The 26,066-nt window shown below is 37.8% G+C and overlaps 1 protein-coding gene across 1 annotated transcript; it reads left to right on the top strand.

Moving 5' to 3' along the window:
- Positions 1–1,570: 1,570 nt before the first annotated feature.
- On the top strand, positions 1,571–24,927 carry LOC117331174 (protocadherin Fat 4-like). Its single transcript, XM_033889772.1, is given in 10 exon segments — positions 1,571–1,787; positions 2,876–4,752; positions 4,754–6,906; positions 7,250–7,360; positions 9,839–10,165; positions 11,584–11,616; positions 12,173–12,195; positions 13,434–13,512; positions 13,848–13,988; positions 24,689–24,927. Coding segments are annotated over 8 exon segments (4,752 nt in total). The 3' UTR covers positions 13,445–13,512; positions 13,848–13,988; positions 24,689–24,927.
- Positions 24,928–26,066: the final 1,139 nt, after the last annotated feature.

The following is a 26,066-nucleotide window of genomic DNA, read 5'->3' as shown; positions in this document are numbered from 1 at the left end:
GAGCGTATTACAGGATATCCTATGGTATTTTAATTCATCTCTTGATATTATTAAAATGTGAATGTGGCAACATCGTGAAATTTTAAGTGATAAATAACTTTTGATTTTAAAATCAATCTTTGCTACATGCATTAAATTGATTTAAAATCTATTTTTGTTACCTAGAACTGTATTTTTTTAACAATAATTTAATCTACTTAGACTTTAAACAATGTCATGAAACCATATCTTGATTACAATAATTTGAATCCTGAATATCAATAAAAAAAAAACAGCACAGTGACCTTATTACATCACATGATAGGTGTCTTTGTTTGGTTGGACAGGCCATCTCCACACCCGCCACATCTATAGCAGAAGACACACCAACCAATACTGCCATAGTGACTGTAGCTGCTACAGATGCTGACAAGCTGACCAATGGTCAAATCACTTACTCCATCAACAGTAAGTCTACCTTACTACTGTTTTATATCCTCAATAATCCATTCACTTTCTCTCTAGCTGTACCCCTGGAATATGTCACCATCATTTTGTAGATAAACCACAGACTAAGTTTGATTGATGTTCACCAAATCTACATTTGTACATAGCTTCCGGAATACTATTTTCTGTCAGGTAAAAAAAAAAAACGAAAACTGCTCAAACAAATGTTAATAATAACAAAAAGCGGCGTGTTTTAAATCAGATATATACTAAAATCCAATATTTGTATGTTTTATATAGAGCACACAATCAGTAAATACAAAAGACATTAAAATCAGGATTGTTGATCGTCTCCACTATCAACCTATCCAACTTTTGTGAAAATTAAACCATTGTTTGGAAAAATTTTACATTATACATGTATATACAAATGTTGTAGGGTTTTATGGGACGAAATGAACAAACGTAAGAGATAAACAAATACATTTACTATTCTAGATACTGATTATAATATATAGCACTTGGTGTAATAACATAATCTTATCTTGTGACATCAATCTTCTAATAGGCTATTTAGGCTATTCTATTAGGCTTGCCACTTTTGTCTTTCTTTACCTTCTCCAAAATACAGCTTATATTCTAAGACACTGATCATGTATTCTCTATTTATCCTGCAACTGCCATTGTATTGTAGGAATACACCCACGTAAATATATTTTGTTGTATACGGAAGTGACGGAAAACAGCTATATTTTAGAATCTTAGCACGTGCGTCAATTCGACTGACCTACTTTCAAGTGAAACAACATTTAAAAGGCGAACATATTTGGGACATTGTTTATACTGTTTCACGTAATTTTTTTTATTTTTGATGACTGTTGCATGATAAATAGAATTACTACACGGTCAGTGTCTTAAAATATAAGCTGTTTATTTGCCTCGGGACAGAAAGAAAAAAGTGCCTCGCCACTTGTGTCTTTCTTTACCCTCGCCAAAAACCAGCTTATAAAAAAAATTGTATTTAAGACACTGACCACGTATTCTCTATATATATATCGATGATATATGTGAGAGAATTCAATTTATAGCATGTTAATTATTGAGTCATCGGTATACAGGCGGAAACACAGCCACTGGTTGTGTTATGGCTATTGACTCAGCATCCGGACAGATCACCAACACTGCCGCCCTTGACTACGAGAGTGCCACTTCCTGTACCCTGATTATACATGCCACAGATGGCGGTGCCACTGCATTGGTTTCCACGGCAACAGCCATCATCACAATCTCACCTGTTAATGAGGCAACACCAGATTTCGGGGGAGACTTCACCACATCGTTTTTAGAAAGTGTTGGTATAGGTAAGAATATGAAAATATCAGCCAGGTAGGACCAAATGAAAAATGAAATCATTCTTCATTAATACAATGTTATCACATTCGATTACCACTAGAAATGGCTGCTTTAAGACTCCACTGTTTTGGAGCCTAATATATGTATAATTTGTATATATCATTTTATGCTCGAATATGCCCCCTACCTTAATTAAAAAAAACAACATTTAAGTTTGGTTTTTTTTGGGGGGGGGGGGGGGGGGGGCTTATTTGTGGACCACTAAGTTGATTCAAATTTAGAATTTCTTGCGTCTCCAAAATTGAAGCTTCTTTGTGGACAGGGGCTAATTTGTCAATAAATATGGTAAAGTCTGTCCTACAGTACATTCTAACTGTGCTTCAATCATACTCAACAAACCCCTTGTTTGTGAATAAATACGGTAATCTGTGCTATATACCGTGTTTCATGCATACCAGCACTCCTTATTTAGGGAAGGGGTGAATCGTGATTTTGATTGAAGCATAAATTGTGAGTAAAACTTCTTTCTAATTTTATAATGCTAATTAGACTGCAAGAAATAGCGGCTTAAAATACACGGTTTTAAGGTATTAGCTTTCTAAAGAAAATGTTTGAATGAAATTGTCTGAGGCATGACAATTTCAACCTAATCAGATGTCAATCTCCCCTATGTAAATTCCAAGGTTTTGGCAAGCATGTTTTAATTTGTACAGGAAGTTTGTAAAAATCACCAATGGGATCTCCACACATTCCCTCTTGTGCCTTGGCCTCCACATAAGAAGGTCACCTGCTGACGTAACGGAATCACATATATATCTAGCCTCACATTCATCGCCGTTCTTTTTTTTAAGAATGACAAAAATAAGGAAACTTCTTACCCAAAAGATTCATTACTTAAATCCAATAACGTTTTCCTATGAAAAATTCCTTAAGTTAAGGCATATTGATGAAACATGGGCCAGAACATCTGTATTACCTAGCAGATGAAATGTTTCACTAAAATTTGCAAAGAAGCAATCAAGAGTTCAAATAGGTCATTTCAATATTTTAGTTTTATTGGCATTATTCATGTTAGAAATCTTCTTTGTTATTACAGGTACATCTGTCACCGCAGCCGTTGCTACGGATACGGACGTGGGTAACGATGGTGTTATCAAATACTCGCTCAACACATTCGGAACAGTTTTCAACATAGATGCCAGCAATGGGGACATCTACCTTGCATCTAACGTTGACAGGGAGACAACTCCGTCATATGTCGTAGTAGTCCATGGGATCGACCAATCAGGTACTACAAAGAAAACAGGAAGTGTGTCCATCACCATCAACATTGACGACACAAATGATAACACGCCATCCTGTACGTCCACTGTGTTGTTCCAGGAGTTGACGTCCGTTTCTGTTAACGACGTTGTGGATTCGCTTACCTGTAATGATGCAGATACAGGGGTCAATGCAGCCTTGACCTACACCATCACCAGTGGCAACACCAACACAGACTTTGCCATTAGCGGCGCAGGCGTTGTGACAGTGGCAAACCTGCCAAGTCAGACAGATTATCAGTTACAGATCGTGGTCTCGGATACAGGAGCCACACCACTATCGACGACTGTGTATGTAACCATAAAAGTATATGTTGTCCCGACCTTCACAGTCTTACCAACCACAGAGAGTGTCATAGAATCAACTGCCATCGGAACACTCATACACACCGTGCTGGTAACCACGGCTTCTGGATTGCAATCCTTCCAGATCACGAGTGGAAATGCTGACAGTAAATTCAGTATAAATGCCATTTCTGGAAAAATATTTCTTTATGGTTCATTAGACAGAGAGACAACTTCAAGCTACAGTCTGGTGATACGCGTGACGGACACGGTCAGTACACTGAACGCAGATGCTACTCTGACTATCACTGTGACCGATTTCAATGACGTCACTCCGAGCTTTGCTAATTCTTTCTATTCACTGTCAGTTGTTGAGAACGTGGTCACAGGGACTGTCATACAGAACTTAGCCGCAACAGATACAGATGCTGGAGTGAATGCGGACTTGACCTATTCGATTGCCAGTGGAAATGCTGAAGGGAAGTTTGCTATCAGTACAGCAGGGGTGTTATCAACAGCCAACACCTTAGATGCTGAGACCACCCAATCTTACACACTAGTCATCACAGTCAATGACAATGGCGCCACAAAATTAACCGGTACGACGACTGTCTATGCAACGGTGACCAACGTTGACGAATTTCCAGTGACTTTCGGTGTGGCGGGGAATGCCTATACCAGCACCCTGGCAGAAGACACGGCCACAGGTACCACATTCTTCACTGTCACAGCCCAGGACCAGGACATCAACACTGTAATGTCTTACGCCATTACAGCCGGGAATGGTGCAGGAATTTTTGTGATAGACTCCGTCACAGGAGAAATTATATTGTCAGATTTTCTGGACAGGGAAACGGCTGCCAGTCATTCTTTAACAATCACCGCAGATAATGGCGCAGGGACGACATTGGATGCCACGTTAGACATTACAGTATCTGATGTCAATGATAATGACCCGGATTTTAGCCCTTCATTCGTTTACACATTTAATGTGGATGAAAATCAATTAGCCGGGATCACCGTTGGTACAGTGACATCCTCCGATATCGACAGCGGAGTTAATGCAAATCTAGTTCTCTCAATAGTGGGTGGTAACACGGGCACAGCTTTCCAGTTGGTTGGCTCGGATATTGAACTCATTGGTACTCTTGACTTTGAAACAACACCAAGCTACATCCTTCTCATTGAATCTCTTGACCAAGGGACACCTGCCAGGTCATCAACGGCAACCGTGAATATTGCCGTTAATCCTATTTATGCGCAGCCTCAGACTGCCGTGACAAATGATGCTGTTACTATTGCAGAAAATACTGGACTTAATACAGCAATTTACGACATGGATGCCACTGTACTAGGAGCTGTGGAAGGGCGCCGCTGGTGATCTGAAGTATGTCATCCAATCTGGAAACGCTGAGGGAAAGTTTTCTGTTTCACTTTACACAGGGGTGTTGACAGTGGCTGGTGCACTTGATAGAGAGACAACAGCGAGTTACGTCATTGTTATTCGTGCTGAGAACAGAAATGACGCCACAAAGAGAGATACGGTCTCTGTGTCTATCACACTAACAGATATCAACGACAATGATCCTGTTTTCGGCCCTACATCATATACATGGTCTATAGACGAAGGTCTGGCTATAAATTCTTCACCAGGCACAGTAATTGCAACAGATGCTGATTCTGGTACTAATGCGGCAATAATCTTTTCAATAGTGGCAGGGGAAGGTAACTCTGATTTTACAGTAGATAGTACGACTGGAATCGTCTCCACCACTGTGATTCTGAATGCAGCCACACAAGCGAGCTATCTGTTGACCGTCAATGCTGTTGACAGTGGAACAACACAGCGCACAGGATCTTGTTCCGTCATTATCACTGTTAATGATATCAATGATCAGGTACCGACTTTTAGTCAAACGACTTACAACTACGATATCAGTGAAGGCGTAGGTGTTTCTGAAACAGTCTTTAGTTTCTATGCAGCCGATAGTGACACGGGCGCCAATGGTAGGGTTAACTACAACATCATATCGGGAAATGCAGCGTTGAAGTTTACCCTTGGATCAACAGATGGACAGCTTGTCATGGCAAATACGTTGGACCGTGAATCGCTGAGCTCTTATGTCCTGGTTGTGGAGGCGACAGACAGCGGTACGACACCCAATACTGGGACTACTACTTTCTCAGTAACGGTGACGGACATCAATGACAACTCCCCCGTGTTCGCCACCAATCCATATACAGCTACTGTGTTACGTACGGCTGCCGCATCCACCGCAGTTACAACCGTTGTTGCCACTGATGCTGATGCAGGAACCAACAGTGATCTGCGGTACTCTATATTGAGTGGTAATCCTGATAATCTATTCCATGTGGATTCCATATCTGGCGTGGTGAAGACACTAGGGACTTTAAGTGCTGCCGCCGACAGCCACGCCCTAGTGATTCAGGCAGAGGACCAAGGCGTGGCATACCGCTCAGCCACCACCACACTCAGTGTTACTGTGGACCCAATAAATAGTCCTGCTGTCAGTGACTTGACCTTCACGGTATCTGAGAGTGTGGCTGTCAATTATCCCGTTGGTACAGTTTCTACAAATCCTGTACATGCAGCTGGTGCAACGGTGGACTTCACAATCATCAGTGGCAACCAGGCTGGGCATTTTCAGATTGGCCTTACTGATGGACATATTACAAACATTAATAGCCTGGATTATGAAACAACAACTGACTTTTATCTTGTGATAAATTTAAAAGATACAACTGATCCTACACTTGACTATGACAAGAACATCCACATTGTTGTGACAGACTCAAATGATCTGACTCCAGTAATTAACCCAACCTCATACACCACACCTTTGGTGGAAAACTCTCCCATCGGAGTGACAGTTCTCCAAGTCACAGCAACAGATGGAGACTCGGGAACAAACGCGCAGATGACCTTTGAAATCTTTTCAGCAGTTCCCCTGGCAAGCACTTACTTACAGATCGATAACAATGGAATTGTCACTGTGAAACAAGAAATAGATTACGAAACTGTCACTACAATCGTTTTTGAGGTACTCGTTAAAGATGGAGGAACTCCAATCAACACAGCCACGGCAGCAGTAACAGTAAATGTTATAAACGTTCTTGACACTGCAACTGTTACAGGGTCAGCATCCCACTTTTTCTCTCTTGAATGTGCAACGGAGGCATCGAACGCTGATGTGATCAGGACTCTGACGGGAACAGACTTCGGTCTGACGGTTGGAGCCACAGACACTCTAGCTTTCCTCACACTCAGTAGTGGTGGTGTGTTTACAGTCGGGTCCAGTTCAGGGGATTTCTCAGTACAGGATCAGACTTACTTGTTCTCAGAGTCGCGATACTTCATGGATGTTATTGCTGAGATGACAACAGCAGCCAATGTGGTGACGGCATCGTCCGGTCTGATACGTATCGACACATTTGTTGCCACTACTTCTGTTGTGGTATTGACACACAGTGTTGATGTGACTACGGTCTCTGCCCAAACGTAAGGATGGAAATTAGGAGTGGTTCACTAAATATATATATATTTTTTTTCAAATATGAATTAATATTAAAAAAAGTCTATATGAAAGTCATTATTTGTGAAATTGATTATTACAAATCTTAATATCTTTTTTCATTTAATTCAGACCATTAAAATGTATCTTTAATATGTAATGGTATTAAAATTCATTTTTTTTTTTGTATCCTTTTTTACTGATGGATATTCATATATCTACATGATTAATGAACCCTCAGTTTAACAGCATTCGTAATGAGTCTTTTACATAAACTTATAACCTCCTATAAATGTAACCAGTACAGGCCTATTGTACCTTTTTTTAAAGTAATACCCTGAAAACAGCCCTCCAGGCACTGTTTCCGGCGACTACACGTGTGGAGATCTGGAAACACCAAGGCTCTTCCTCCACAGCACGTCGTCGCCTCTTGGCCACAGGGTATGTACACTACAAGTTGTATCATAAATACTGAAAGTACTACTGGTATTACAGTCTCATCATAACACTGTGTAAAAAGACCACCTGAAAATAACACTGTCTATAAAGGTCACCTTTACACACACACACACAAAAAGATCTGTCTACTAAATGTCCATGCACGTATATAATAAAATCTGTTTATAAAAGCCACCTTGATAAAACACTTTCTATAATGACCACATTATGCAATACTGTCTATAACGACCACCTTATATAACACTGTCTATAAAGACCACCTTGTAGAACACTGACTTAAAAGACCACCTTAAAGAACACTGTCTAAAAAGACCACCTTATATAACAGTTTCTAAAGGCCATCTGAAATAACTGTCTATAAAAACCACCTTCTATAACACTGTCTATAAAGACGACCTTATACAGCACTGTCTATAAAGGCCATCTTATATAACACTGTCTTTAAAGACCACCTTCTATAACACTGTCTATAAAAACACCTTATAAACCATTATCTATAAAGGCCACCTGATATAACAGTGTCTATAAAGACCAACTTATATAACACTGTCTATAAAGGCCACCTTATAAACACTGTCTATAAAGGCCACCTTATATAACACTGTCTATAAAGGCCACCTTATATAACACTGTCTATAAAGGCCACCTTATATAACACTGTCTATAAAGGCCACCTTATATAACACTGTCTATAAAGGCCACCTTATATAACACTGTCTATAAAGGCCACCTTATATAACACTGTCTATAAAGGCCACCTTATATAACACTGTCTATAAAGGCCACCTTATATAACACTGTCTATAAAGGCCACCTTATATAACACTGTCTATAAAGGCCACCTTATATAACACTGTCTATAAAGACCACCTTATATAACACTGTCTATAAAGGCCACCTTATATAACACTGTCTATAAAGGCCACCTTATATAACACTGTCTATAAAGGCCACCTTATATAACACTGTCTATAAAGGCCACCTTATATAACACTGTCTATAAAGGCCACCTTATATAACACTGTCTATAAAGACCACCTTATATAATAAAGTCTTTAAAAACCACATTCTATAACACTGTCTATAAAGACCACATTATTAACCATAATCTATAAAGGCCACCTGATATAACAGTGTCTATAATGACCAACTTATATAACACTGTCTAAGGGACACCTTATATAACACTGTCTATAAGGGCCACCTTATATAGCACTGATTATAAAGGCCACCCGAAATAACACTGTCTAAGGGCCACCTTATATAACACTGTCTATAAAGGCGACCTTATATAGTACTGTCTATAAAGGCCACCTTATATAACACTGTCCGTAAAAACCACCATCTATAACACTGTCTATAAAGGCCATCTTATAAAACACTGTCTATAAAGGCCACCTTATATAACACTTTATAAAGACCACCTGAAATAGTACTGTCTATAAAAACCACCTTCTATTACACTGTCTATAAAGACCACCTTATATAACACTGTCTATAAAGGCGACCTTATATAACACTGTCTGTAAAGGCCACCTGAAATAACACCGTCTACAAAAACCACCTTCTATAACACTGTCTATAAAGGCCATCTTATATAACACTGTCTATAAAGGCCACCTTATATAACACTTTATAAAGACCACCTGAAATAGTACTGTCTATTAAAACCACATTATATAACACTGTCTATAAAGACCACCTTATTAACCATAATCTATAAAGGCCACCTTATATAACACTGTCTATAAAGGTCACTTTATATAACACTGTCTATAAAGACCACCTTATATAACACTGTCTATAAAGGCCACCTTATAGAACACTGTCTGTAAAGACCACCTTATATAACACTGTCTATAAAGACCACCTTATATTACACTGTCTATAAAGACCACCTTATATAACACTGTCTTTAAAGGCCATCTTAGATATACCACCGCTATAGGCCACCTTTTATAACACCCACCTGTCTATAAATTCCATCTGTGTTAAAAATCTGTCTATAAAGACCACATTTTATAACACAAACTTGTCTATAAAGGCCTCGGGCTTTGTTTACCAGTGTAGCAGAATTCATTGTACAATATACATGAACCTACATATAAAACTACCTACCTATCAATACCCATTTTCTCTGCTTCCTGGAATGGCTTTTATAGACAGTGTTATATAAGGTGGCCTTCAGAGACAGGCTTGGCTTTATATCCTTATCATGCTGAAACATCATTTTCATTAAGAAAATATAAAAATTCAAAATGTGATAAAATAAAGCAAAATCCTGGAAAGGTTTTATAACTATATAAGGTTTAATCTACAGAGTAGCTTTTAGTTAGGCTTTCCTGGTTAAAGAGGAAATCGTTGGTTCTTCTGTAAACTGAAACATATCCAGACTAAAAATGATTCACTTTACACATATTCAGAATTATAATTACCGTAACACTTGCATAATGTTCTCAGATCTGAAAGTCTCATATATGTCGTATCCGACACTTCGGCTGATACTCTGGATGGCCTCCAGACAACCAAGTCTTTCCAGACATCCTCGGAGATACTGTCAGTCCTACAGCAGGCAGACGGTTCCCCTGCCACCGCCCTTTCAGGTGCCACCTTCACGACCTTTCCTGTCACAGCGGTTAGTAGTTACACGTCCAGTAGCTCGACCACGACTAACTGGGCCCAGACGACCGTCGGTATTGCCGTCCTATCCACCATTGGATGTAGTATTGTCCTCCTGGCTGCCATTTTAGCGGCATACTTCTTTTGTACACGATCACGAAAATACAGGTAAATTAAGATATTTGTAATTTTGTTGTTTTAAGCTTTGAATTTTTGACATGTAGCAACTTTTTCAGAACAATTTTTGATGCACAAATATATGTTTCTGTAATCCATTTTTCAGAAATATATTTTTTCATATAAAAACAATAGACATAACCTTAATAATGTATCTCATCTTGAGTTAAGTTATATATAATTGACAATTTGGTTCCCTTCACAATACAGACATTGCGAAAGTGTCTTTTTCCTTGTCAATTTTTAATTTAGCAAACAATCTTGCAAAAACAATAAAGGTACATAATTTTTAGCTCACCTGGCCTGAAGGGCTGCTGAGCTTATGCCATGGTGCAGCGTCCATCGTCCATCCATCGTCCGTCAACATTTTCTTTAAATTGCTACTAGTCCTAAAGTATTGAACGGATTTTCACCAAATTTGGTCAGGAACATCCTTGGGGGAAGGGGAACAGAGTTGATGTAAATTTTTACTCTTAACCCCCAGGGGCCTGAGGGGCGGGGCCAAATAGGGGAAATAGAGATAAGTCTTTAAATTGCTACTAGTCATAAAGTTTTTAATGGATTTTCACCAAATTTGGTCAGGAACATCCTTTGGGGGAGGGGAACAGAGTTTGTATAACTTTTTACTCTTAACCCCCAGGGGCCTGAGGGGCGGGGCCAAACAGGGGAAATAGGGTTAATCCTTTAAATCGCTACTAGTCATAAAGTTATGAATGAATTTGAAACAAATTTGGTCAGGAACATCCTTGGGAGAGGGGGAACAGAGTTTGTATAAATTTTTACTCTGAACCCCCAAGGGTCTGAGGGGCGGGCCCAATAGGGAAAATAGGGGTTTATCCTTTAAATCGCTATTTATCATAAAGACAAAGTTTTGAATGGATTTGAACCAAATTTGGTCTGGAATATCCTTAGGGGAAGGGGGAAAGAGAGTTAATATAAATATTGACTCTGACCCCCAAGGGGCCTGAAGGGTGGGGCCAAATAGGGGAAATAGAGATTTGTCTTTATATCTCTACTAGTCATAAAGTTTTAAATGGATTTGAACCCAATTTGGTCAGAAACATCCTTGGTGGAAGGGAAACAGATTTTACATAAATGGTTACTGTGACCCTCCATCCCATAACTATGTATAGCATCGCTAGACATTAAGGGATAAACACAATTCTTATGTAAAAATAGGCCCAAGGGTCTTTTCCCCACCCTAAGGGACTTAGTTTCTTTAAAAACAATTATGTTGTAAAAATAATCCATATAGTCTTTCAGTTCCTTAGAGAGTATGTGTATTAACAAATTGAACATGAACATTATTTTGACATTTGATCAAATCCAACCAGGTGAGCGATACAGGCCTCATAGGGCCTCTTGTTTTCATATATTTTCTGTATTTTTTATTTTTTTTGTATTTATAGATTCAATGAGGAAAAGCAAGGCAGAAGAACAAAGTAAGTTTTACTGGGTACTTACTGTTGGCAAAGCATATCATCATAATTTATGATATGATAAATTGATGCCTGTTCATACTGTGAATGTTAATAATGCAAATATGTCAGAATATGTGGATATTTTTTTCACTTGTGCTTTGCAAAAAGTATAGATATTCTGTTATACTTGTGAAATATCATGTTATATTTAATGTTGATGAATGACCTTACTGTTATTTGGAGACCTAAGGCTGTATTATTCTACCTAACTTTGATAAAGAGAATTAAGGCTGTATGCTACCCTACTATGATATAGAGAATTAAGGCTGTATTCTGTCATATGATATTATGACAGTTAATATAATGCATCATGTTCTGTTTCGACTTTCTTTTATGTATTAATGCTTTCTTATATCCAGTCATTATTTTTTTGTAATCAGTCATGTTTTTTCTGATATCTGCCTGTAGTAGTCTTCATTTTCATATTCTATTATTATTTTTATGTAATCATGCTATTCTTATCAGGATCAAGATATTCATTTTGGGACTAATGATATTGATGTATTTGTGTTTGTAGATTTCACCAATACACAACACGTGGTAATGTATTTCAGAATTCCTTAACGATATATGCTACCTTAATTTAGTATAGAGAATTAAAGTTGTATGCTACCTTACTTTAGTATAGAAAATTCAGGTTGTATATGCTACCTTACTTTAGTATAAAGAATTAAGGTTGTATGCTACCTTAATTTAGTATAGATAGTTATGGTTGTATGCTACTAACTGTAATATAGAGGATTAAGGTTGTATGCTACCTTACTTTAGTATAAAGATTAAGGCTGTATGTTCCCTACTATGACATGGAGTCTTGCCCAATAACCATTGATTCTTTTCAATAAATTCTCTGTGAAATAACAAAGGAAATGAAATTGAATACTAAGACTTTATGACTGTACTAAAGAGTATGACAGTGGAAACATATAACATATTTCTATGGAAGGTTAAGTCTCAAATTTTAAACTGGAGTCTCCAATTAATTTCATTAATGCCTACCTCAAGTGCAAAATTTTGTTTTGAAATTCAGAACATATGTATTTCGAAAAATATTGTGTATATTATTTTCACCTACAGGTACCTGATGTGTTTTATGATTATCCCCTTAAAACTGGGTCGCTAACTGTTACACATGTACAGGTTGTATCACTAATTAACCGCATAACCTAAACATTTTTGAAGGCTTATCAAAGTACAAGATTTGTAAAGCTAGATTTGAGATAGGGTAAAGGGAGGTCACTCCAATGACACAGATATCAAATCCATATATATGCAGTTTTCATGGTTTCTTCAGGAAGATGCTGGTTAAAAAGTGACACTGTTTTTCTTGATCATTACTGATACACTATACAGAAAAATTACCATAATTAAAAAAAAAAATAATAACAAACAAAAAAACAACAACAACAAAAAACAAAAAAACTGCCACATTAATACAAAAAAATTACAGCAATTTGTGAGCATTATAGTGTTATAAATGATAATCACTAATGTAGCGAAAGAATCATTACAAGTGATTAAAAATGTATGTTTCATTTTCCATTTTAAGTTAATTTTAAATAATTTTGTTTATAATAAAATTTTGATATTAATGATAATTTAATATCTGCATAACATTTATCATTGTATAACAAAAATTTTAATATGGATTTTCCAAGATGAAAAAATATTTGTAAAGCATTTATTTTTCAAATTTATGTATTTAAATTCTATCTGCATAGCTAGAGATTTGAATTTATTGTATAGATATTCTGAATCATCAACATTTTCATTTTTAACAGAACAAAGATGATCGCCATCCTTTGGTACCAGAATACAAGGAAAATGTGTTTGGGAAACAGCCAATCACAGGAAAGACAGGTCAGTTATTGTATATATACAGTAGATACTGTCAAACCCTGTCACTTCTGTACAGATTTTTTTAATTTTTTAAACAGTTTCTATTTTCAGCAATTTTCCAGGATAGATTATAACATGTATAATAGACACCTAAAAGGAAAAAAAAAACATAATATGGAGAAAACCAATCAATTTTTGTAAAGAAATACATGTGTATGTCCATTTTGTCTCAAAGTTTTGGAAAACTGTAAAAATTTGAACTATCAAGGTCATATTTCTGAATTTCATAGTAGAATTGCATAAGAACATAGCTTAAATACATTGATTGTTTCAGCATGTATTTTTCTGTTAACTAGTGGAAGTAGAATCCTTGCCACCACAGGGGCACATGCTGAATGGTGTTGCTAGTGGTTACCATCCATCCAATCAGAAGCCAACAAAAAAGTCCAAACAGGATGTCAGAGTGTCTATGATGAATGGGAAGTCCTATGACAATGGTATGATGTTAACTCACAGCTGCTGTCATTTGGATTTAAACAATGATAATCATTTTCAATCATATGTTTTTCAAAGTTTTCAATATTCAGTAAAAAGTATTTTATCTTGAATAATTTACATAATGAAATGTACATGAAAAAAGCAAGAAAAATCTGAAAAATATGACGCATTGAGTCATATAATTACAATATTTGTCCTGAAAGTATAAGGAATGCTCAAATTCACTGTTGATGCCCAGGTACAATAATATATTAGAATGTATCTTTAACAAAAGCACAAAACAGATAAAGTATTTAGATCCAATATTGTCTTTAAATCATATTATCAAGAATATTTTGAAGAAAAAAGACAAAACAATATGTATATCTCATTTCATTTTAAATGTTGTGTAGGTTGTTTTTCATCCTTTTACTTTTTTACATTATATTTTTTCAGTCACACCTGAGCACTCTGCACATCCCTCCTCCCCTGCACTCAGTGACCTTGTTCTCACCTCCCTAGATGATTTAGATAAAGACATTGTTCTCACAAAACCTCGTATGCACACCCCAAATTCCATGGATACTGACATTCTGTCATGTGACCCTTCCTCCCTCGTACAACCTTGGACTTGTAGCTCTACAGTCAGTCTAAGTACTAATTGCCATGGAAACATTGATGGTAGTTCCCTTAGTTACCATAGCGACCATGATTTTAGTCACTATGGTAACCAAAATGGAAGTAACCTTATTCATCATTCTGGGGATAAAATTAGAATTGATCATGAAAGTGAATTGAAACCAAGAGCAAGATCGGCATCAGACCGTTGGGATATTTTACTGCGGAAGGCGGGATTTGGTCTCCAGAGTCTCAGGAAATCTGCACATATCAGACGACCATTACCAATGCCGATTTTCAAAGATAGCAAAACTGGGTCAAAAAATGACAATGTGAAAGATAATGATAACAATCTTGATATAATTGTCCCAAGGCCTGGGTGTTATGGTGTGGACAGTCTAAACCCCATGTTTAAAGGTAGGACAGTAGGTTATGTCAAACCAAATTACAGATCACCAATCGCCTCGGAACAGTATGGTGGTACCTCTGGGACAAACGGTATGAAAAGTCCTAAACCTTGTCAGGATGTTGTCATCAAAACAAAGAATGCCTGGGCTAAAGTTGTAGGCAGGAAACCTACAAAGCTGATGGCACAGTCAGTGAAACAGCCTGAAAATGAGGAAAAGATGGCCGGCCTGGACAACGTCTTCGACTCTTAGGGATAAATGTCACCATTTCACATGCTTTGATTTGGTATGAAAAACAGAAATTTAACTTCTTTTTTAAGCTAATTTTAAAAGATTTTCAAGGCAAGTGGTTTTTATCAATAAGTCTAAACTGAATACTGGTAGTAATTTTCACTAGATTGAGATGATAATGAGTTCATAATACAGTGGTACCGTAGCTGCCATTTTTTCTTGATTTCTAAAAATATTCTAGAAGAATTTAACTGATTTCTTGGAATTTAATAATCATAACTCCTGAGTTTGTTTGCTTGTTTTCTGGTAGTTCTTTTTTTTCACCTAAAAATACAATATCTACCAGGTATCTATCAAGACTTTATGCAGTTGCTTCTTTACTGAACAGGCTTGCATTGTAAAGGTCAAGGTCACTGTTACCCTTTATAGAAAATTAGATTATTTAGTAATGACTGAATTCTTTATGAGTTCCCTTTGGCATACCTAATTAAAAACTTGATAGAGTACTCTGCTTTTTTAACTATAAATGCTTGTTTTGACTTGCTGAAAGTCTGAAGGTCAATGTCATTATTACTTTTTATGGAAAATCAGTTCTTGCAATGACCTAATTCATCATGACCTCCTTTTGGTATATCTTTACAGAACATACTTGCTTGGAACTGCTTAAGGTCAAAGTTCATTGTTACTGATACTCTGATCAGAAAATTAGGTCTGTGCAATAACTTTAAGGATAGTCAAAGAGTTATAAGTTAGAGAACACTATAGGTCTAAATGTCAAAAAAGATAAAGATCATTGTTTAAAATAAATAGAAATCCAATTTCAGTGCAATAGTTCTCCTTGATAACCAAAATTTTATTCAATGAAGCCTTACCTGCTGACCTGGAAATTTTATAAGAAAATCTGAAATATAATATTCAATATCGATCTGAAATTCAATATGGTTACCAATTACTTTCTGGTATTTTATCATTGTGTTTTTTTTTTGGCAATGATATAAGATACCACTATACAGCTATTTCTGCTTTGCAAGTCCAAAGTTTTGAGATTAATTAGAGCTGCACAATTACAAACATACAGGTAAGTTGCATTGCTATTTATGATTAACAAACAACTAATCAATTTTCCTTTATTTGTATGTAACTATTCATTATCTTTATTTGGTTTTCACAAATAAAGTTTTCTTCATAAAAACAGACATATCTAGGAATCTCATTGATTTGAGTTATCCAGAAAAACAACATTTTATTTTTTTTAATTGTTAGATATACATTATGAGATTTTTTTCATGTGAGTAGCCATTTTATTTTACTTATCCAACAGTAAGCTGAAACCTGGTAATATTGGCCCATTGCTTTGAGTCAATGTTTAAATGTTGGTCCCTGGGCTTATGAAAGTCTGAACACCATATACAGAGTTTGAACACCATGTACAGAGTCTGAACACCATATATAGAGTCTGAACACCATGTATAGAGTCTGAACACCTTGTATAGAGTCTGAACACCATATACAGAGTTTGAACACCATATATATAGTCTGAACACCATGTATAGAGTCTGAACACCTTGTATAGAGTCTGAACACCATATACAGAGTCTGAACACCATATATATAGTCTGAACACCATATATAGAGTCTGAACACCTTGTATAGAGTCTGAACACCATATATATAGTCTGAACACCATGTATAGAGTCTGAACACCATATATAGAGTCTGAACACCATGTATAGAGTCTGAACACCATGTATAGAGTCTGAACACCATGTATAGGGTCTGAACACCATGTATAGGGTCTGAACACCATGTATAGAGTCTGAACACCATATATAGAGTCTGAACACCATGTATAGAGTCTGAACACCTTGTATAGAGTCTGAACACCATGTATAGGGTCTGAACACCATGTATAGAGTCTGAACACCATATATAGGGTCTGAACACCATGTATAGAGTCTGAACACCATATATAGAGTCTGAACACCATGTATAGAGTCTGAACACCTTGTATAGAGTCTGAACACCATATACAGAGTCTGAACACCATATATATAGTCTGAACACCATATATATAGTCTGAACACCATGTATAGAGTCTGAACACCATGTATAGAGTCTGAACACCATGTATAGAGTCTGAACACCATGTATAGGGTCTGAACACCATGTATAGAGTCTGAACACCATATATAGAGTCTGAACACCATGTATAGAGTCTGAACACCTTGTATAGAGTCTGAACACCATATACAGAGTCTGAACACCATATATATAGTCTGAACACCATATATATAGTCTGAACACCATGTATAGAGTCTGAACACCACGTACAGAGTCTGAACACCATGTATAGAGTCTGTACACCATGTACAGAGTCTGAACACCATGTATAGAGTCTGAACACCATGTATAGAGTCTGAACACCATATACAGAGTCTGAACACCATGTATAGAGTCTGAACACCATGTATAGAGTCTGAACACCATATATAGAGTCTGAACACCATGTATAGAGTCTGAACACCATATATAGAGTCTGAACACCATGTATCGAGTCGGAACACCATGTATCGGGTCGGAACACCATGTATAGAGTCTGAACACCATGTATAGAGTCTGAACACCATGTATAGTCTGAACACCATGTATAGGGTCTGAACACCATGTATAGGGTCTGAACACCATGTATAGAGTCTGAACACCATGTTTAGAGTCTGAACACCATGTACAGAGTCTGAACACCATATATAGAGTGTGAACACCATGTGCAGAATCTGAACACCATGTATAGAGTCTGAACACCATGTTTAGGGTCTGAACACCATGTATAGAGTCTGAACACCATGTATAGATTCTGAACACCATGTATAGGGTCTGAACACCATGTATAGAGTCTGTACACCATGTATAGAGTCTGAACACCATGTATAGAGTCTGAACACCATATATATAGTCTGAACACCATGTATAAGGTATGACCACCATGTATAGAGTCTGAACACCATGTTTAGAGCCTGAACACCATATATATATAGTCTGAACACCATGTATAGAGTATGTACACCATGTATAGAGTCTGAACACCATGTATAGAGTATGTACACCATGTATAGAGTCTGAACACCATGTATAGAGTCTGAACACCATATATATAGTCTGAACACCATATACAGAGTTTGAACACCATGTATAGAGTCTGAACACCATATATATAGTCTGAATACCATGTATAGAGTCTGAACACCTTGTATAGAGTCTGAACACCATATATATAGTCTGAACACCATGTATAGAGTCTGAACACCTTGTATAGAGTCTGAACACCATATATATAGTCTGAACACCATGTATAGAGTCTGAACACCTTGTATAGAGTCTGAACACCATATATATAGTCTGAACACCATGTATAGAGTCTGAACACCATATATAGAGTCTGAACACCATGTATAGAGTCTGAACACCATGTATAGAGTCTGAACACCATATATAGAGTCTGAACACCATGTATAGAGTCTGAACACCATGTATAGAGTCTGAACACCATATACAGAGTCTGAACACCATATATATAGTCTGAACACCATATATATAGTCTGAACACCATGTATAGAGTCTGAACACCACGTACAGAGTCTGAACACCATGTATAGAGTCTGTACACCATGTATAGAGTCTGAACACCATGTATAGAGTCTGAACACCATATACAGAGTCTGAACACCATGTATAGAGTCTGAACACCATGTATAGAGTCTGAACACCATATATAGAGTCTGAACACCATGTATAGAGTCTGAACACCATATATAGAGTCTGAACACCATGTATCGAGTCGGAACACCATGTATCGAGTCGGAACACCATGTATAGAGTCTGAACACCATGTATAGAGTCTGAACACCATGTATAGTCTGAACACCATGTATAGGGTCTGAACACCATGTATAGGGTCTGAACACCATGTATAGAGTCTGAACACCATGTATAGAGTCTGAACACCATGTTTAGAGTCTGAACACCATGTACAGAGTCTGAACACCATATATAGAGTGTGAACACCATGTGCAGAATCTGAACACCATGTATAGAGTCTGAACACCATGTTTAGGGTCTGAACACCATGTATAGAGTCTGAACACCATGTATAGAGTCTGAACACCATGTATAGAGTCTGAACACCATGTATAGAGTCTGAACACCATGTATAGAGTCTGTACACCATGTATAGAGTCTGAACACCATGTATAGAGTCTGAACACCATGTATAGAGTCTGAACACCATGTACAGAGTCTGTACACCATGTATAGAGTCTGTACACCATGTATAGAGTGAACACCATGTATAGAGTCTGAACACCATATAGAGGGTCTGAACACCATGTATAGAGTCTGAACACCATGTATAGAGTCTGAACACCATGTATAGAGTCTAAACACCATGTATAGGGTCTGAACACCATGTATAGAGTCTGAACACCATGTATATAGTCTGAACACCATGTATAGAGTCTAAACACCGTGTATAGAGTCTGAACACCATGTATAGAGTCTGAACACCGTGTATAGAGTCTGAACACCATGTATAGGGTCTGAACACCATGTATAGAGTCTGAACACCATATATAGAGTCTGAACACCATGTATCGAGTCGGAACACCATGTATCGGGTCGGAACACCATGTATAGAGTCTGAACACCATGTATAGAGTCTGAACACCATGTATAGTCTGAACACCATGTATAGGGTCTGAACACCATGTATAGGGTCTGAACACCATGTATAGAGTCTGAACACCATGTTTAGAGTCTGAACACCATGTACAGAGTCTGAACACCATATATAGAGTGTGAACACCATGTGCAGAATCTGAACACCATGTATAGAGTCTGAACACCATGTTTAGGGTCTGAACACCATGTATAGAGTCTGAACACCATGTATAGATTCTGAACACCATGTATAGGGTCTGAACACCATGTATAGAGTCTGTACACCATGTATAGAGTCTGAACACCATGTATAGAGTCTGAACACCATATATATAGTCTGAACACCATGTATAGGGTATGACCACCATGTATAGAGTCTGAACACCATGTTTAGAGCCTGAACACCATATATATATAGTCTGAACACCATGTATAGAGTATGTACACCATGTATAGAGTCTGAACACCATGTATAGAGTATGTACACCATGTATAGAGTCTGAACACCATGTATAGAGTCTGAACACCATATATATAGTCTGAACACCATATACAGAGTTTGAACACCATGTATAGAGTCTGAACACCATATATATAGTCTGAATACCATGTATAGAGTCTGAACACCTTGTATAGAGTCTGAACACCATATATATAGTCTGAACACCATGTATAGAGTCTGAACACCTTGTATAGAGTCTGAACACCATATATATAGTCTGAACACCATGTATAGAGTCTGAACACCTTGTATAGAGTCTGAACACCATATATATAGTCTGAACACCATGTATAGAGTCTGAACACCATATATAGAGTCTGAACACCATGTATAGAGTCTGAACACCATGTATAGAGTCTGAACACCATATATAGAGTCTGAACACCATGTATAGAGTCTGAACACCTTGTATAGAGTCTGAACACCATATACAGAGTCTGAACACCATATATATAGTCTGAACACCATATATATAGTCTGAACACCATGTATAGAGTCTGAACACCACGTACAGAGTCTGAACACCATGTATAGAGTCTGTACACCATGTATAGAGTCTGAACACCATGTATAGAGTCTGAACACCATATACAGAGTCTGAACACCATGTATAGAGTCTGAACACCATGTATAGAGTCTGAACACCATATATAGAGTCTGAACACCATGTATAGAGTCTGAACACCATATATAGAGTCTGAACACCATGTATCGAGTCGGAACACCATGTATCGAGTCGGAACACCATGTATAGAGTCTGAACACCATGTATAGAGTCTGAACACCATGTATAGTCTGAACACCATGTATAGGGTCTGAACACCATGTATAGGGTCTGAACACCATGTATAGAGTCTGAACACCATGTATAGAGTCTGAACACCATGTTTAGAGTCTGAACACCATGTACAGAGTCTGAACACCATATATAGAGTGTGAACACCATGTGCAGAATCTGAACACCATGTATAGAGTCTGAACACCATGTTTAGGGTCTGAACACCATGTATAGAGTCTGAACACCATGTATAGATTCTGAACACCATGTATAGAGTCTGAACACCATGTATAGAGTCTGAACACCATGTATAGAGTCTGTACACCATGTATAGAGTCTGAACACCATGTATAGAGTCTGAACACCATGTATAGAGTCTGAACACCATGTACAGAGTCTGTACACCATGTATAGAGTCTGTACACCATGTATAGAGTGAACACCATGTATAGAGTCTGAACACCATATATAGGGTCTGAACACCATGTATAGAGTCTGAACACCATGTATAGAGTCTGAACACCATGTATAGAGTCTAAACACCATGTATAGGGTCTGAACACCATGTATAGAGTCTGAACACCATGTATATAGTCTGAACACCATGTATAGAGTCTAAACACCGTGTATAGAGTCTGAACACCATGTATAGAGTCTGAACACCGTGTATAGAGTCTGAACACCATGTATAGGGTCTGAACACCATGTATAGAGTCTGAACACCATGTATAGAGTCTGAACACCGTGTATAGAGTCTGAACACCATGTATAGAGTCTGGACACCATGTATAGAGTCTGAACACCATGTATAGAGTCTGAACACCATATATAGAGTCTGAACACCATGTATAGAGTCTGAACACCATATATAGAGTCTGAACACCATGTATAGAGTCTGAACACCTTGTATAGAGTCTGAACACCATATACAGAGTCTGAACACCATATATATAGTCTGAACACCATATATATAGTCTGAACACCATGTATAGAGTCTGAACACCACGTACAGAGTCTGAACACCATGTATAGAGTCTGTACACCATGTATAGAGTCTGAACACCATGTATAGAGTCTGAACACCATGTATAGAGTCTGAACACCATATACAGAGTCTGAACACCATGTATAGAGTCTGAACACCATGTATAGAGTCTGAACACCATATATAGAGTCTGAACACCATGTATAGAGTCTGAACACCATATATAGAGTCTGAACACCATGTATCGAGTCGGAACACCATGTATCGAGTCGGAACACCATGTATAGAGTCTGAACACCATGTATAGAGTCTGAACACCATGTATAGTCTGAACACCATGTATAGGGTCTGAACACCATGTATAGGGTCTGAACACCATGTATAGAGTCTGAACACCATGTATAGAGTCTGAACACCATGTTTAGAGTCTGAACACCATGTACAGAGTCTGAACACCATATATAGAGTGTGAACACCATGTGCAGAATCTGAACACCATGTATAGAGTCTGAACACCATGTTTAGGGTCTGAACACCATGTATAGAGTCTGAACACCATGTATAGATTCTGAACACCATGTATAGAGTCTGAACACCATGTATAGAGTCTGAACACCATGTATAGAGTCTGAACACCATGTATAGAGTCTGTACACCATGTATAGAGTCTGAACACCATGTATAGAGTCTGAACACCATGTATAGAGTCTGAACACCATGTACAGAGTCTGTACACCATGTATAGAGTCTGTACACCATGTATAGAGTGAACACCATGTATAGAGTCTGAACACCATATATAGGGTCTGAACACCATGTATAGAGTCTGAACACCATGTATAGAGTCTGAACACCATGTATAGAGTCTAAACACCATGTATAGGGTCTGAACACCATGTATAGAGTCTGAACACCATGTATATAGTCTGAACACCATGTATAGAGTCTAAACACCGTGTATAGAGTCTGAACACCATGTATAGAGTCTGAACACCGTGTATAGAGTCTGAACACCATGTATAGGGTCTGAACACCATGTATAGAGTCTGAACACCATGTATAGAGTCTGAACACCGTGTATAGAGTCTGAACACCATGTATAGAGTCTGGACACCATGTATAGAGTCTGAACACCATGTATAGAGTCTGAACACCATGTATAGAGTCTGAACACCATGTATAGAGTCTGTACACCATGTATAGAGTCTGAACACCATGTATAGAGTCTGAACACCATGTATAGAGTCTGAACACCATGTATAGAGTCTGAACACCATGTACAGAGTCTGTACACCATGTATAGAGTCTGTACACCATGTATAGAGTCTGAACACCATGTATAGGGTCTGAACACCATGTATAGAGTCTGAACACCATATATAGAGTCTGAACACCATGTATAGAGTCTGAACACCATATATAGGGTCTGAACACCATGTATAGAGTCTGAACACCATATATAGAGTCTGAACACCATGTATAGAGTCTAAACACCATGTATAGGGTCTGAACACCATGTATAGAGTCTGAACACCATGTATATAGTCTGAACACCATGTATAGAGTCTGAACACCGTGTATAGAGTCTGAACACCATGTATAGAGTCTGAACACCGTGTATAGAGTCTGAACACCATGTATAGGGTCTGAACACCATGTATAGAGTCTGAACACCATGTATAGAGTCTGAACACCATGTATAGAGTCTGAACACCATATATAGAGTCTGAACACCATGTATAGAGTCTGAACACCATGTATAGAGTCTGAACACCTTGTATAGAGTCTGTACACCATGTATAGAGTCTGAACACCATGTATAGGGTCTGAACACCATGTATAGAGTCTGAACACCATGTATAGGGTCTGAACACCATGTATAGAGTCTGAACACCATGTACAGAGTCTGAACACCATGTATAGGGTCTGAACACCATGTATAGAGTCTGAACACCATGTACAGGGTCTGAACACCATATATAGAGTCTGAACACCATGTATAGAGTCTGAACACCATGTACAGGGTCTGAACACCATGTATAGAGTCTGAACACCAAGTATAGAGTCTGAACACCATATATAGAGTCTGAACACCATGTATAGAGTCTGAACACCTTGTATAGAGTCTGAACACCATGTATAGAGTCTGAACACCATGTATAGAGTCTGAACACCATGTATAAAGTCGGAACACCATGTATCGAGTCGGAACACCATGTATCGAGTCTGAACACCATGTATAGAGTCTGAACACCATGTATAGTCTGAACACCATGTATAGGGTCTGAACACCATGTATAGGGTCTGAACACCATGTATAGGGTCTGAACACCATGTATAGAGTCTGAACACCATGTATAGGGTCTGAACACAATGTACAGAGTTGGAACCCCGTCGACAGTTATCATTCCACGTCTAAGAAAACAATTCTAATACATTTGTATGTATATATATATATATATATATCTTTTTCTAATTATGTGTAGTTCCTGGGCCACTCTTCAGTAATGGAGGCAAGAAAGGACCCTACAAAGAGCAATCTGACCTGAGATCAGAGTCGGGGTCTCGGAGTGATGGGACCATCACACCCAGAAACATACTTATCCAGTCCCCAGCTTCTGGACAGAATAGCCATCTCTAACACCAAAATGAGGACATATACCTTTTCTTCAACATCGGTGGTTAGCTAGCTGATGCTGGTGTCAGGATTTTGAATGAACTGAACAATGTTAAGACTTGTACGATCTCAAATAGATGGTCTAATTGAAAATAAATCGTGTACATTTTATATATTTAAGAAATATATTTTGTAAACCTGATGTAACAGACTTTGTACATTTTCAGATGATTAAAAATATCAAAACGATAATTTGTTGTATAAGATTTTCTTCATGAATTCTGTATACATTGGTGTATATAGCATTGGTCATTTGTCTTTTCACTAGACCTGGTCCATAACGCCATGGTCAAGCTTAGGTCACAACAAGAGGTCAAAGTTCAAATCACTGCAATACTGAAATTTACCCAATAAGCGTTATGCACAGTAACTGTAGGATGATTTCTATATCCATAAGGAATATATACGTGTCCCCAAGGTTAAGTTGACGATAGCTAGGAGTCGCCTTATTATGATCAACATCAGGCTTACCAAACCCGTATGAGTATTCACCATACATTACACCAATGCAATGACGTCACGGCAACAATACAACCACGTCACGTCAACATTGTCTTCCCTTGGTGTAACATCAGTATTAGAAACATAATATGCCAAACTCTGTAAAAGAAAAAAATAATAAAGTTAGATGGCCATTGAAAACATGAAAAGTACAAGAAGTAAAAGGCCATGCGTTCAAACGAGGTCGAATCCGGTTAACGGAACGCGGTAGCCGAGTGGTTAAGGTGTTCCTACACTTTATCACTAGCCCTTCCCCTCTTGGTTGCGAGTTCAGACAGTTGCCTGGTACTGACCGTAGGTCGGTGGTTTTTCTCCGGGTACTCCGGCTCTCTTCCACCTCCAAAACCAGACACGTCCTTAAATGACCCTGGCTGTTGATAGGATGTTAAACAAAATAAACCAAACTTGAATTCGGTTAATACCACGCCCTTGTAAGAACTAGAGTGGTGATATTCGGGTATTGTTAAAGGTCTGTAACACCTGGTGTCCCGGAATGTACACATCATTTACTGTATCAACGAGTCTCTGTGTAAATCTAGGTCAGATCCAGTTAATGTCGCGTTCTCAAAATGAGAACATGGCTTGCGACAATGGAGCCACTAAGCATCGAACACACCTAAAATATGCTTCCCTTTGAGATTATGATGTCGGCCATAAATGCTTCCCAAAAATCGTCCTAACGCCTT

This window comes from Pecten maximus, chromosome 7, assembly GCF_902652985.1.
Source record: "Pecten maximus chromosome 7, xPecMax1.1, whole genome shotgun sequence".
NCBI lineage: Eukaryota > Metazoa > Mollusca > Bivalvia > Pectinida > Pectinidae > Pecten > Pecten maximus.
The sequence above is the reverse complement of the archived record's forward strand: the minus strand, read 5'-3'. Positions and strand labels throughout refer to the sequence as shown.